Genomic DNA, 16,623 nt, shown 5'->3' on the forward strand with positions numbered 1-16,623 from the left:
AATATTAAATTTAAACTCTCATATAAAGACTCGTTCTCTTTGGGAGCATAAACTAACGAGCTATAAGACTATATTAGGAATTATCCTCAGGTCTTAACACAACAGAAAATTCAGAAGTAGGATGTTAAAGAACCTTTATTCAATCCAATATAATCGCACAGATGGCAGCACTTGGGCTTACAGAAAGGCAACGCTTCTGGCTTAATTAAAACTAATAACATTGAACTTAAAATAAAATGTAATTAATTTAGCCTAAAGGTTCACAGGATAATTTAACGCACAGGAAGGATCTGACTCTTAGATGGTGGCGGAAACAAGACGTATGACTAGAAAAATCCAGTGCCACAGAATCAAATCGCTTAACATGGCCTTCAAACCAGTACCACCAGTAGTACTAGATGGTATTATTTAAGCAGGCATAACATGCTCTACCCCTCCAAAAACCTTCGTTTAAATAGCACTTCCTTCTCTCTTAACTTCAGTTATCCGCTATCTCATTTGCTTTCTAGCAGGAAAGTGTGGATGAAAGCGAGACTGAAAGGAATGTTTCTTTAACTAATAATTATCTTTAACTAATAATAATTAACTGTTAGTCAGATTAAATAAATCTCCAATCTCTTTTAATAAAACTATTGCCACAGACATAGTAAATTAAACATATTCTACGCTGATACGAAGAATTTCCAGTTGCAGAACGCATCAATTACCTTTGCTTAGGTAATCAAAAATAGCAGATGAATAAGAGAGATGTAAATTGGATTAAAGATATGGAGTCTGATTATTTTAGTCACGTATTTCTAGAATGCCGCAATTATTGCAATGTCATTATACTGTCGAGAATTTTTTTCAGATATCGCAGATAACTTTCTAGAAACTTGATCGGAAATATGCTATGAAAATTGAAGTAAAACAAGTTTTCTGATTCTACACATGCAACACGTATAAACTGCTGATTCATCGCAAGGAAAGCAAATGAAAAACTATGTAATATTTTCATAAGAGAAGGCTACACAGTTTATCTTCGCATATTGTTGCAAAAGCCAATATTGCTGGTTATCTCGAATTCGTCGAAATCGCTCTGCAGTAGTCAACATGGATAAAGTAATCAAGGAAAATTACGTCTCAAACCTCAAGTCTCTGGAATACTGCAGAAAACTGAATAAAATGATGAAAGATGATCCTACAAATTTCCATTTCTACTTAACGTTTCTTCATGAAGTTTTCAGTTCGGGTATGTGAGTCATCAAAAACCAAAATGTTTGAAATTGTATCAAATTTTCACTTTTGATTTTAAACTGGTTTCCTCTTTTAAAAAAGATGACAAATTTACTTCATTTTTCCATATTCATGTGTTTTGCGACTAATGTTCTCGTTTTCGATGTAGTTAAAATGCATGCAAAATTTAGACATAAATTTAATTTTAGTTCGATTTCCAGAACAGTGATAATGCAAACAGTGATATAGAAAATTAAAAAAAAAAAAAAAATGCTACTACTTTTCTATTTTTTTCCTATGCTTTTATTACTAAACACCTTGAATCATACATCTTGGATATGTTTATTATTTTCTGCTCTAGAAAATAGAAGCATTGTCATTTCAGAGACATATTTATAGTAAGCTTCGTTCGCTACCGATCCTATGAAATAAATGAGTAGCTGAATTTTGATTTATTAAGTTTTTTCTTCATTAAATAAGTGAACAAATTTTTACTTTGCGTTAATTTATGATGAAATATTATTTCATAGCAATTTCCCCCTTTCTTTTGGCTTTTCAATTTTTAACGACTCATTTTAAATACGAGATATTATGTTCCATAGCTTTCATTTCTGGGAACTTATTCTTAAACTAGTAGACCTGCCTTAACTGCTTGGCTTAATAACTTAAAACTTAAGATTGTTTTAAATATTAATCTGGTTTCAATTATTACTGAATTGTTCGATTATCTTTACTTTTATTACGTTCCAAGATTTGATTGCAGTATATATTTAAAATTATAAGTCTTTTATTTTTAAAATAATATTTTAAACTTTCTTGAATTTTTTAATGTTGATTCATTCAAGGTTATTATAGTCTGAATTTCTCAGATTGCAAATTTTCTTTCCGTATGTTTTTAAATCTTATTTTAACTGCTTGGTATTATAAAAGAGTCACAAACAGGGTCATAACTAGCTGTTTTTTATATTTGCGGAATTTTATTTTGGGTGTTATTAACAGAAAAAAAATAATGAAAGTAAATTCTAAAAATTGTTTACAAAAAAGAAGATATATTTATTTATATGTATTTATTTTATGTAAGATATATTTATTTTCAAACAAATTCTATTAGAATTCTTATCGAAACTTAATTTGGCTTTAATAATTTGATTATATTTTTTATTTCATAAAATTAAAAGAATATATGAACGCATGAAAATAGATAAGAAATAAATCTTCTTTAATAAGAGCAGTTCCACATGATTCTTTCAAGAAAATAAAAGATGCACAAAAAATAGGATTTTAAGCACGATTATGAACCAAATTTAATTCATTCCAACTTGATGCGATATTATTTCAAATAAAAGAGTTTTTTTTTTTTTTTTTTTTTTTTTTTTTTTTTTTTTTTTGTGTGTGTGTGTGTTTTATTGCTATAAACACAGGCGTTGTCCTTTACTAGCACGTTGAAATAAAACTTTCTATATGTCAGATTAACTGGAAATATATAGTCTTCAGGTGCAGTTTATGCATCATTAAAATACAATTTTAGGCCAAATATAAATGTTTTTATGAAATTCTATACCAGATACAGAAGTTAAGTTGTAATCAAAAATCATTTTCCCATGCTTAAAAATATTAAATGTGCTTTCTTATTGCATGTAAAATAACATATTTAAACAAAGTTGGGGAAGAATTTTATTTGTTTACTAGAAAATGAAATACAGAAATCGTTTTCTTTACAGTAATTATGCTACTGTAATTAATTTTTAGTTTGACGTTTAAAGCTTAAAGTGTTTTCTTTCAAGCGAAAACTATGTAAAAGAATTATGACCCCAAACTGATCCTTTATATGAATGAAAGTGATCAGTTTTTTTATTTGAACAGGAGTTTTATTTTCAAGAATTAAAATCAATTAGGCATTTTTAAAAAGGCCCCCATTTTAATACATTATATTTAAATAAATTATATATAATTGTATTACATCTTAAACCATAACTGTTTTTCGAAATCGTGTAACAGACTCAGCGTAAAAATCAGCTGCATTTATAAAACAATTCCTATAATTTTTTAGTTGTTATTTTCTAGTCTTCACTTCAACAAATTCTGTGACTACTTTTAGCCCACCTGTGGTTGTTGTTGCCTATTAGCAATTCGACCCCGGGTTCATGTCCCTACGAACGGGCGAATGGGTATTGTTCGTAGATTTCTCTCATAATTAAAATGAGTAAAAGTCAGTTTATCTTGAAAATGCTTCTACGAAGGCGTTTTACACCCTTTAAACATGCTGCTCTAATGGGCTTTGTCGTGGATTAAAGCAAGCAATTCTGATTATTTCGTCATAATAAACGTCTTTAGCGAAATTGCTTTAATTAGAAACTATGAAAGTCTGGATAATTGTTTATTTGGAAGAGGATTTACAGTATATGTAATTCATTATCGTTGAGAGGGCGTTCATTAATATCGTAGCCCTAAAACGTGAAAGTCTTGCATTGTTTTCATATCCATGCAAAAGGGTTTAAAGCTTACGAAGTTAGGCAAAGTACAGTTGCACATGCAGGAATGTGCACGTGACTCATTCACATTATCGAATTAATGCTAGTTCGTGTTTCCTTTATTGTGAGTAGTTCATTCTTATCCTAGGTTGGCATAAAATAAAGTGATTGGACCATCTATGAAGCGTTCACACGAGGTCATTGCGATCACAAGTGGCATAAGCGGAAATTACTTTGCTAGGTAATCAGACTTTGCTACGCCACAAAAACTCATATAAAAATTTCATTTAAATGTTTAATTTTGTTCTTCTCTGGTACTCAAACTGACTAATCACCCTGAAGCAAAAACGAACTGATATTTGGTTGATGACTTCGCTAAATCAGCTGCATATTCAAATCTTAATAACTTTATCTTCCCTAACTGAAATGGCTTAAACACAGTTCGGCAGGTGTGAACAGAGTTCATGCTTTTTAACCCTTAGGATTATATTGCAGTGACAACTAGATAATCGCATGAACATTTCCTTATAATAAAAATCGCTATACTAGCTTTCGTGACATAGGATGTTCTTGTTGCCAAGAAGCGATGTTTGGCTTATGCCAATTGTGGCTATCAAAGCCTTTGTATGAAGGCCTTGTACGTTTCCTTATGCATATGTTTTTTTTTATTTTAAAAGGACTGTTAGTCTCGAAACTCTATTTTGCTTTGTTTCAGAATAGCGCTGTAAGATTCTGTTACTTTTACTAATAGTTATTTTAATGTGTCAACCTTTTCTATCTTTTCTTATTTCGCTTCCTTTTCCTCGCCAGTATGTAAATCAGTTAGGGTGAACGAGAGTGTATTTAAATTGGAATATCGAAAATTTCAGTTAGAGCGTGGTTTTGCTATTGAGAGTGCACGCTGCTAATTAAACCAGCTGTTGAACTTTGAATCTCGGCTTCGTATTCTTGCTGCCGAAATTATTATCTGGCCGCTGTAAGTTTTTGAATAACCTAGTAGCGTAACGTCAGTACACCCGTGTCGGGTGAAAGAAAGACAGGTTGTCTTTTAAATTATTTATTTGATAAACTAAAATAAAATAAATTTCTTGATTAAAACATAAAAATAAACTGACCATTACAGCTCTAAATCATACAATATCCGCTAACGCAGATTGGACGCAAAAAAGTGTCCTTTTTACTGTAGTTACAGCATAAAAAAAAACTATTGTTCTACAGAAACCACTGGCGTGGTTTAGAACGTAAAAGATGCGTCCTGTCACCTCAAAATCACATGAAGACCTCTTCACAAAGATTTCACTCGTATTGTTATCTGCGAAGAGAAACATAATTAGTTCCTTGTGTCCGGAAACTCCCAGGGGGTTTTATCTGCAGTTCTGCTTTTTGCAGGTATGGTCCATTTAGTCCGCGAACAAACAGGAAGTTATAATTCAGCACCTGTGCCCGCGGGGGTGCTAGTAGGTGTATCGTCACAGTAGGTTAAATCCAATCGAACGCGATTTTGCGTTGTTTCACTTTTCATTCGAGTCTGTGTTCATTCGGATAAACATCAAATACTATTCCTTCATGTTTAATCTGTCTTTTATTAATTAACAAGCTATACTATTTAAAAAGATGCATTAGTTAGGAATATTATTTTTTAATTTTTTAATCTTATTGATTTAAAGAAAACTGCATTTAATTCATGACATACCTAATTGAAAACAATAAATATTTTTATGGAATTACAGTAGCCATTTTTTCATTTTTTAAATATATAGAGTTTATATAGAATGTTCCCATGTTAGTCTAAACGCAAATTCAACCTTTAAAATAATTAGTTATTCCATTTCGGCCATCTCTACCGATATTCTGTACTGATAAACCATAAGAAACTTTAAAATAGACCATCTGGGTGATCGTTAAAGTATTAACCCTTTCAAATTTTTCGATTAAGAGCTAATCTGGGCGATCGTTAAAATAGGAACCCTTTTATATGTTTCGATTTCTACATTTTTGTTAATTCTTATTCTTAACGCTAAAAAAATTATTTAATTAAAATTTGATTACTCTCTTTCCTCCCCTTTCTTTCGAATCTTTCTATTATTCGTAGTTTCAGCCACTGTTTTATTTTAATATAAGTAAATGGCTTACAACTGAAAATGTGTTTATTTACTACATTAATAAATAATATATGTTTACTTAAATTTAGGTTTATGCAAAGGGAGAAAATTATTTGAGATCGGAAGCGGACCTACTATATACAATGTAACGTTGGCTAGTGCTTACTTTTCTAATATTGTGCTGAGCGACTTGGTTCCCGATAACTGCGAAGAAATAAGACGTTGGCTTAACGAACAGTCATCATTAGACTGGTCACAGTTTTTCGACTTTATTAGCCAGTTAGAAGGCCATACTGGGTAAGTGCATAAACATTTCAAATTGCGCATGAAAGTGGTTATCAGTTTTTCTTTATTTCAGTAATTTTGATGTAAGTAGTAAAGCTTTTCAAGGCATTTCGTTAAAATCACGCAAACAGTATTAAAAAAGTTTAATCCCATTTAATTTTAAATGCTAAATATGATACATTTAAAAATCAATACATAGTATTCTTATCCTTTAAATGCTAATATGGTTACCATTGATTTAAATATTACTTTTAATATTAAAACTATGTCATTTAAATGGAAGAATTTTTTATTCACGAACTATTACGAGCTGCCTTTTGAATGTGTTAAGTTTAGGACTATGTATCCTTAGATTGCCAATAGATGGCGGTAGTGTTTGTAAAAAGAAACTGTGATGTCATAATTATGTATATGTTTCAGTTCGTCTTTGGTGTTCGTCAATAGACGTTGTGTGCAATAACGCTCCTCTGTTTATTACTTTACATTTGATCCAGTCTGATTTATTAGAGACTTGCATATATTTTGTTTATGGTGCCTGCAAACCGGGATTATTACGAACCAGAAAATCGACAGACTGAATGTTTCGAAAATGGAGGGCGTTCTTGAAAATTTGAAAAAGAGACCATCGGTTGTAAGACAATTAACTACGAAACTGATTACCAAAGTCGAAACGAATTTAGCAATTAATATTTCGCTAAATGAGAAAATTGAAATAATCGAGGATTTTTATGAACAGCTGATTGAGAAAATCAACGAACTGAAAAGTTTAGATTCAGAAATCGAAACGAAAGTAACTTCGGAGGAAATTGAAAATGAAGTTACCTTAAGTCAAGAATACCGGGATAAAACTGTTATATGGAGAGGAAGAATGCAACGATTTTTTAAGAAGAATTCGAAATCTTCTAGAACAGTTCATCAGAACGAAACGGCTAATGTTGCACTTTCAGTTGAAGCGAAAAAAGTGAAGTTCATGTCTGCAAATCGGAACTTATTACGGAGATTCGTGTAAATGGTTGGACTTTTGGAACCAGTTCGAAAATACAATTCATAATCATAGTGGATTGAGAAAAACTGAAAAATTTGCGTACCTAAAATCCTTACTTGGCCGTAATACTTTAGCTGCCATTTCCGGTTTCGTGTAAATGGTTGGACTTTTGAAACCAGTTCGAAAATACAATTCATAATCATAGTGGATTGAAGAAAACTGAAAAATTTGCGTACCTAAAATCCTTACTTGGCCGTAATGCTTTAGCTGCCATTTCCGGTTTCGCTTTAAGTGACCAGAATTATGATTCCGCAGTAGAAATATTGAAAGAACGTTTTGGAAGACAAGATGTTGTTATCACTTCGCATATGAATAAATTACTATCTCTTGAACCAGCGGGGAACATTTCAAATGTTAAAGCACTGCGTAAGCTGTACGATGAATGCGAAGTCAACATTCGAAGTTTAGAATCGTTAAATGTTACTTCTGGAAGTTATGGAAATATTCTTTGTCCTATCATTTTGCAGAAATTTCCAGAGGAATAAAATTAGGAATTTAATCGAAGTCGAAAAATGGAAGCAGGATTTGATATGAAGGAACTTCTAGAATTCTTAAAAAAGGAAGTTAACTGTCGAGAAGCTGCAAGTTTAATGAACTCTGTGAGAACGGATCAGAAACCATACATTCGTCAAAATAAACAACGAACGAGAGCTTATCCGAATTATAAACCAAAAGTTTCGACTGCTTCAGCTTTATCAACAATTGGATACAAATGTATATTTTGTGACAAAGAAGATCATACGAAATATAAATGTACTGAGGTGAACTCTGAAGAGAAACGCAACGTTTTGAAACGTACAGGGAAATGTTTTCTGTGTTTTGGATGTAAACATTTAGCTGTCAACTGTAAGAACAAACAGTTTTCCTGCAAAAAGTGCCGCGGTAAACATCATGAAAGTGTGTGTGTAAATCCCGCATCAGCTGTCTGCAGTGTAAAAAATAAGGAAACCGAAACATCGGCGGAAATTGTTCAAAATTCTTCTGCCAAAACTGGATCTAATATTATGCTTCAAACGGTGTATGCTGTGGCTGAGAGCAGAAATAAGAATTGTATTGTGAGATGTCTTCTTGACGGCGGTAGCCAAATCTCTGCAATTCAAGAAGATTTATCAAGAAAATTACAATTACCAGTGAAAGGAGAAACTTTTAAATCTGCATACTTTTAGTGAAAAGAACGGGAAACATTGGCGTCGAAAGAAAGTTGAACTTACGCTCCGAAATATTAATGACCCTGAAAAATACATAAATCTCGAAGTCATTGAAGTACCAGTCATAACAAATGTCGATATACGAGTAACCAAATGTAGAAATCAAATCCAACCTCCAAGCATTCGGCATCACTTTGACAGACTGTGGCGGCGCCGATGGAATGAATCATATTTCCGTTTTAATCGGCGCGGACAGTATGTGGAAAATAGCAAGCGAAGATATAAAAAGGATAAACAGAAATGCCGTAGCTATGAAAACCTTGTTTGGGTGGTGTATACAAGGCAAATTTTCTTCATCAGACTTTCAAATCCATGATGCGTGTTTGAACGTAAATGTAGAAGAGAAACTTCTAAAAAGCGTCGAATCGTTTTGGGATATTGAATCTATAGGAGTTAAAAATATTTCTGACGAAGAACAAAATGAAATGGCGTTGCAAATATTTAACAACTCGATTACACAAAAGGGTGATAGATACGAAGTTAGACTTCCATGGAAAGATCAGAATGTGACTTTAAGGGACAATTTTAAGAATGCTGAAAGACGATTTTTAAAGCTGATCGAACAATTTAAATCAAACTTGAACTTTTATGCGCAATATAAAGAAGTGATTGACTATCAGCTTAAGGAAGAAATCATAGAAAAGGTCGATCTTGGTACTCCATCTGGGAGACGAACTTACTACATACCGTGCTGTCATCCGTGAAGATCATAATTCTACAAAACTTCGCATTGTTTATGATGCTTCTTCAAAGAAAAAAAATCATGAATCTCTAAATGTTAATTTACTACAAGGACCAAATCTCCTTCCTGAACTTTTGAAAGTTTTGATAAATTTTCGACTTCATAGAACTGCATTTACGTCAGATATTGAGAAAGCGTTTTTGCAAATTTCTGTTGCACCTGAAGACCGAGATTCAATGCTATTTTTGTGGATTGATGAGAATTCAAGTTTGAGCAATCCGAGAATTCAAGTTTATCGGATGTGTCGTGTAATTTTTGGAGCAAAATCAGGTCCATTTTTGCTGAGCGCTTGCATTAAGCATCATTTAAAGAAATTTTAAAACATCTATCCCATAACTGTAGAAATGTTAGAAAACTTCATGTATGTTGACGATTTTATTTGTGGATCAGATACGGAGGAGGAAGCTATACAGATATATCATGAAGCCAATGATATAATGAAAAAGGCATCAATGACTGACCAAATGGAATTCGAATTCGGATACTGTAAAAAACCAGTATAAATCAAGTGACAACTTCGTTAGCTTTAAATTGCCTGACTGTGATTCCCCCTCAAAGATTCTTGGACTTCAATGGGATACAGTTAAGGATATCTTCTGATTTAATGCACAAGACGTTATTGATTTCATCCAGTCAAATGACCAAACAAAACGTTGTGTTTTAAAAGCTGCTTCAAAAATCTTCGATCCTGTTGGGTTTCTTGCTCCATATGTTATTCAAGCAAAAGTTCTGTTTCAGGATTTATGGCTGAAAGGTGTTGATTGGGATGAAATTATCCCACCAGAATTGCAAGACAAGTGGAACAAATGGTACATGCAACTATGTGATCTACCTAATATCCAGAAACCTCGGTGGTATTTTCGTGATGTTGATGAAACGCCTGAAACACTAGAACTACATTGTTTTTGTGATTCATCTCAAAGTGCTTACGGAGCAGCAGTGTACGTGAAATTCCGTAGCTTAAAATATTCTGGAACAAGTTTAGTGATAGCCAAGAGCAGAGTGGCTCCCCTGAAAAAATTATCTTTACCAAGACTCGAGCTCAAGCAGCAGTGTTAGGTGCAAGACTTGTAACTACAGTCCGTGTGCATTTTACTCAAGCTAAGATTCATTTATGGACAGATTCTCTTATTGTGCTTCATTGGATAAAGAACTCACCACGGCGATGGAAAACATTCGTACAAAATCGAGTGTCTGAAATTCAAGACAAAACATCCCCGAGTATGTGGCATTATTGTCTTGGCTCAGATAATCCGGCCGACAAAATCACACGTGGTGTTAAAGTGAGTGATCTTGTTGTGGATCAAGTGTGGTGGCATGGACCTCCATGGCTTCATCAAGATGAAATAAATTGGCCTAAACTGAACGAGCATTGTAACATAGTAGATAGTGTTGAAGAAAGAGTTGTGACTCAAGTTACTAGCAGTGTTCAACCTTTACAACCTGTGTTAAAAATAGAAAACTTTAGTGACTTAGGTAAACTTTTAAGAGTCACTTCATATGTATTTAGATTCATTAATAATTTAAAATCACAGAATAGAGAAATTGGTCCTGTGACTAAAAATGAAATATGTGATGCTATGTGTTACTGGATTATCTTATCACAAGGTGAGTATTTTTTTGCAGAATTGAATGATGTTAAATGTAAAAAACATTGTCTCATAATTCCAAATTGTTTGAGTTAAATCCAGTAATGGATGAAAAAGGTTGTTTAAGAGTTGGAAGTAGATTGGTAAAATCATCATTAGATGTCGATGAAATTCAGCCTATAATATTACCAAATAATTATGGTAAAATCATCATTAAATGTCGATGAAATTCAGCCTATAATATTACCAAATAATTATTTTTCTCGTTTAATTATTTTGAATTGTCATGAAAAGGTACTTCATAGTGGTGTAAATGAAACTTTAGTGCAAGTAAGAGGGAAATTTTGGATTTTAAAAGCTAGACGTTTTGTAAAATCTGTGTTACATGATTGTAGATTTTGTAAAAAATATAATGCTAAAGCTGGACACTAGATATCGGCTCCTCTTCCAGCTGACCGAGTGGAGAAAGCTCAACCATTTGAGGTAAGTGGCATAGATTTCGCTGGCCCTTTGTATTTAAAGGATGGTACAAAAGTGTATATTTCATTGTTTACCTGTGCAGTGACTCGAGGAATCCATTTAGAATTGTTATCCAATTTAAGTACAGAGTGTTTCATTCAAGCCTTACGTAGATTTTTTGCACGTAGGGGTATTTGTAGAGTTATTTATTCTGATAATGCTAAAACCTTAAAAACTGCTGATCGGGAATTAAAATATTTGTATAAATTATGTAAAGATGAAAAGGTTCTAAATTTCTTTGGTAAAAATGGGTTTGAATGGAAATTTATTGTAGAAGGTGCTTCTTGGTGGGGCGGATTCTGGGAACGTTTGGTAAGATCTGTAAAAACTTGTTTAAAACGTATCTTTGGTGAAGCTTCTTTATATTATGAAGAACTGTATACAGTTTTAGTTGAAGTTGAAGCTGTTATTAATTCTAGACCTATAACGTATGTATACAATAAACCAAATGAACCTGATCCTGTTTCACCATCTCATTTTATATCTGGATCTAGATTGATTGTTTTACCTTCGCCTGAATCTAAACTAGAATCTACAAGATCTCAGTTGATTAAAAGATGGAAGCATAGGCAATTATTGTTAGAGCATTTTTGGAAAAGGTTTTATAAAGAATATTTGTTAGAATTAAGGTCAGTCATGTTTTCAAAAACTCCAAAGAATTCTCCCGTGTTTAAAATTAATGATGTTGTACTTGTACGAGAAGATAATGTGAAAAGCTGTAACTTGAAGATAGGTAGGATTAAGGAATTATTTCATGGAAGAGATGATAGAATTAGATCTTGTGAGATTCAGTTGGATAAGGGTGTTGTTAGAAGACCAATTGAAAGACTTTATAATCTTGAAGTTCAGTAAAATTGATGCATTCGTTTACGGATGCATGGGGGGGGGAGTGTTAAGTTTAGGACTATGTATCCTTAGATTGCCAATAGATGGCGGTAGTGTTTGTAAAAAGAAACTGTGATGTTATAATTATGTATATGTTTCAGTTCGTCTTTGGTGTTCGTCAATAGACGCTGTGTGGAATAACGCTCCTCTGTTTATTACTTTACATTTGATCCAGTCTGATTTATTAGAGACTTGCACATATTTTGTTTAGAAAGAAAATATTAGTGAATGGTTGACTATCTTAAAAACTGAGCTACCAAAACAAGGATTTATATTTTTGCTTCGTATTCAGATAATAGAGTTTGACTTTGGGAGTATGAACTAGTATTAAACTCCTAACAGACGTTAAGAGATCTATCGCTATGCCTGAAATGAACTAAGCAGCCCTTCAAAGGTTTAAACCTTTTTATTCAAATGAACTTAGAATGTAAAAGCACATGATCAACTACCACTTTTGGCGATGAAACTAAAGTAACAGTCAGATTCAAAATTTAACACTTAACCTAAAGAACACATAATTTAATTTAAATCTAAGTTGGCTCAGAGCATCTAACTAGAGTAACAATTTAAATGAGAGCAACTATAACGCAGAGTTGAATAATTAGTCATATAACAGCTGGCAAACCTAAGCAACGGGGCCTCGAAAGAAGAAAGACACACTGTCTTACAATCCAAAAACCTCAGCTTAAATACTCTCTAATTCATTTACATTTCTGGTGAGATAACGGAAAGGAGACGCTATAGTAAAGGCTGAAATTATAAGGCTGAAAAAAAAAAAGCTAAAGTAAAGGCTGAAATTATAAGGCTGAAAAAAAAAAGCTAAAGTAAAGGCTGAAATTAAATAACTGCATAATGCAAAACAACGGTGGCCTTAAACAGAAGTCACATTTACTCAAGAAACAAGTGGGTGGGATTATAAAAGGAAAAATCGTCTACAGTTATAAAAATTGTCTGGTTTCCAACTGGGGCTAAATTGTACTTTGAGAAGATACTTTCTTGGGTAAATATATCTCTGAATTCTTCTACGACCTTAGAAATCTACTTGACTAAAAAATATTGAGTGAAAAAAACACCCCACATACAGTAAATGGTACAAAAATATTTTGGAGTGATAATATAATGTTATAGTGTCTTTCGCATTCTGTTTCTTCGTTTTAGATAGCTGTTGTAAAAATTTGGTTGTAAAACGTTTTTGTAGAACAGATCGTGAAATTTGATTGAAAAATAAACTAATATTTCATTATGTTTACTATTTTATAAGTGCATGGAATGGTAAATATGGTAGTGTAAAGGTGTTAATTTAATTGAAATTAATATTCTCAAGAGAGGTTAAACTACCCTTTATTTCTCTTAATTAAGAATAACAGTTGGCCCTTTTCTCTGGCTTACCACAAAGCCTCCACTCGGGCTTAAACTCATAATAAGAAATCAGATATAAAGTGTAACTAATTAAATTAGACTCCGCCGAAGCTAAACACAAGTATCTAACGTAGTTGGCCCTTAATTTAAACTAGCAGGTGAATATCAAATGGCACGTAATAATACGGCTTTGTAAGTGCAGACATTATATAACTAGATTTATAAGTGTATTCTTATCATTATGTATTTTTGTGTGCCGTAAATAAAATTGGATTCAATAGATCTCGCCTGACAGGTAAGAGGCTTTAACTATTTTATTTCTTTGAATGTTGAATAGAAAATCTAAAGCGAAACTGATTAAATGTGAATGTAAGTTACATCACTGGCAGCTCTACCGAAGAAGCTCTCAAGTATATTGGAGAAAAACAAGCCAGCAAAGAGAATGTAATCTGAAAATGGATTTTGAACGTCATCTTCTCTAGTTATTCAAACGCTGAAGAGAATATGCTTATCATTCCTTCTTAAAATAAGGAGTTATACTAGAAAAAGAAAAGGGTAGCAGATGATTACGTGTACGCAGTAAAATCAGCTCCAGCCTTTTCGGCGCGCTAAGAGACCTCTATAAAATGAACACATAATGTTTCAAAGCAGAATATATCTTTAGTTCTCACAAGCTACACCGATTTAGGTGCCATTTGTAAGAACTATCTATGTCGCCTGTGCTTAGAACCAGGAAACCGGTACCGATCAGATGCATGAAAGGAAAAGAAAATTACGGAAATGATCAATAAAGACGTGCCTAAAACTTTTATATGGAGCAATCATTGATACTGAAGACATGTGTAAAAACTTAATTAATAATAACATTGATTTCAACAAAACTGAAATCAGCGAAATGTTCATATTTATTTGCATTAATGTTTACTGTTTATTTTAAACTGTCCAAATTTTGTACAATTTATGTTAATCAGCTCAGTTTTTTTTTTTTTTTTTTTTTTTTTTTTTTTTGTTATTTTGGCTTTATTTTTAATTTCGTTTATTCTCATCAGCTTCCAAATTAGTTTAAAAATATTAACAAACACAAAACGCTTTGGCAGCTTCGACTGTCGATCAATATGCTTAGCTTTCCCGATGGCTTAATTTAACTTATCGACTAAAGCTTTTGCTAGTCACTTTTGATTCATGTGCACGTAGGGCTCAGACAAGGTTTTGTAGGGAATGCTGATTTTGCATTCCACATTTAACTGAATTTGAGCTTGTTTTCTGAATTACCTTCAAATAGCGGAAATCCTGTCCTTATTTTGAGAATTTCATAGGCAAATAGACCTCAAACAGGTTTGCCTTAATCAACTAATTTAACATAACCTTTTGAATTTTTTTAACCGTCAGGCGTCATTTTAACCCTTAACCATCAGGCTGGTTTGTTAAAAGTTTTTATTTTGTACTATCTGTGGTTATATAGTAAGTTTGCTTTGAGTTGTACTATCTGTGGTTATATAGTAGACAGCACAATAAGGTAAATGATGGCCTTAACGGTTATTGAGATAGTTTTGGCAGTTTAAAATTACAGAATAACCTTTATAAGTTATTTTCTTCCAGTATTTGTTTCTTATTTACTGGATTTTTAAATAATCATAAATGATTTTCTCTTCAAAATATTTAGGTTTTTCAATAATTAGTATTAAGTGTAATTATTAGTAATAAGCAATAATTAGTAAAGAAGATAAAGAATATTTTTTCTACTCCACGCAAAACTTTATACCAATGCTAGTTAAATGTTTTTAATTATTAAATGATACAAAAATATCATCTTTTATTAAATTGCTTAATAATACCATAAAATGCATACTTACATTTTGGATAAGCAAAATATTTTCGACAAAACATTGCTTTCTGATTTTTTTAAAAAAAATATTGCATTTTGACATGTAAATGGTCAAAGTAATTTTGTGCAAAGAAATATTTAACAAATTTAACCCAATTCCTTTAATGATTTTTTTCTTACAGAGACAAGCTAACTAGTCGGCAAGAACTGGAATCAAGAACCCGAAAGGTTGTAAAATGTGTTTTGGAATGTGATCTTCTCTCCGACTTAGAAAGTCAGCTAAAAATTTTAGATTCCCAAGAAATTAAGCCTCCATATGATACAGTGTCAGCGCTATGCTGCTTGGAAGAAATACGTCCGAATTTTGAAGCTTTTGTCGATAGTCTCAGAAAAATCAATGGAATCCTTACACCAGGTGGAACACTTGTTGTCTGCAGCTATACAAATCGCAATGTATGGTGTGTAGGTGATAAATCCTTCCATTACCTACGTCTTACCCTTGAAGAAATTTTGGATGCCATGAACAAAGCAAACTTTCGAATTAAGTACCTCACTGCACGTTCCGTATCACAACGGATTACTTCCGAAAATATACTTGCTTATTGCTCAGTTTTCGAAAGAATCTGAAATCCTTATTCGACAAATAAACTTGAATTCTTTGAATTTATCTTAAGTACCATATTTATATCCAGCAATATTGTTTGAATCGTCCCTATACAAACAATATATATAGACCTGTAATGACTTACACTAATCTAGAATGTATATAAATAATTTTTTCTACGGGCTGGCTGCATGGGTGTTTTCGTGGTTTTCCCCATGTGTAACGTGTATACGAGCCAGTTTCCCTTAGAAAGTCCTCCACGAAGGCATCCCTCCCCTTAGGCAGATAGCCCTAGTGTGCTTTGCCATAATAAAATACACCAACACCACATAATTTTTTCTAACTTAGATTACCCAGTTTGAAGGCTGCATGATGTATGCTGTGTTTTAAAATGTACATTTAGTTAGCAGTCATGCTGAGTGAGAATAAATAGTGAGAATTTTTTTCCTAGTTCGATAGCTATAAATGAATTGAATCATTAAACTCGTTTCATAGATACATTGCATAGGACTCAAATCGTAAAACATTTTAAGATTTAAAGCAATTTTTTTTTTTTTTTTTTTTTTTTTTTTTTTTGCTTTTGTGAAAGTTATCTCTATAATTGTCATGGAGATATCTGCAATATACTCACATAAAACTTTGTATTTTCGAAATAATATTTTTCTACTAAATAATGTGATCTAGTAGAAGAAGATACAGATATAGTAAACCCTTGCGGAACGTGGTTTTGCGTATACGAGTTATCTTAATATCTCCTTTTAATTTGTCCAATGC

General features: G+C 32.4%; 1 protein-coding gene across 1 annotated transcript; it reads left to right on the forward strand.

Annotated features, from left to right (window-relative positions):
• Positions 1 to 912: 912 nt before the first annotated feature.
• LOC118191929 (nicotinamide N-methyltransferase-like) lies at positions 913 to 16,288 on the forward strand. The gene is made up of 3 exons (XM_035362795.2): positions 913 to 1,231; positions 5,878 to 6,085; positions 15,428 to 16,288. Exons 1-3 carry the CDS (start codon positions 1,093 to 1,095, stop codon positions 15,870 to 15,872), a joined length of 792 nt encoding a protein of 263 aa, XP_035218686.1. The 5' UTR covers positions 913 to 1,092; the 3' UTR covers positions 15,873 to 16,288.
• The last annotated feature ends 335 nt before the right edge of the window (positions 16,289 to 16,623 follow it).

Source organism: Stegodyphus dumicola, chromosome 4 (genome assembly GCF_044657685.1).
Source record: "Stegodyphus dumicola isolate Sdum_Otavi_A_Nest chromosome 4, ASM4465768v1".
NCBI lineage: Eukaryota > Metazoa > Arthropoda > Arachnida > Araneae > Eresidae > Stegodyphus > Stegodyphus dumicola.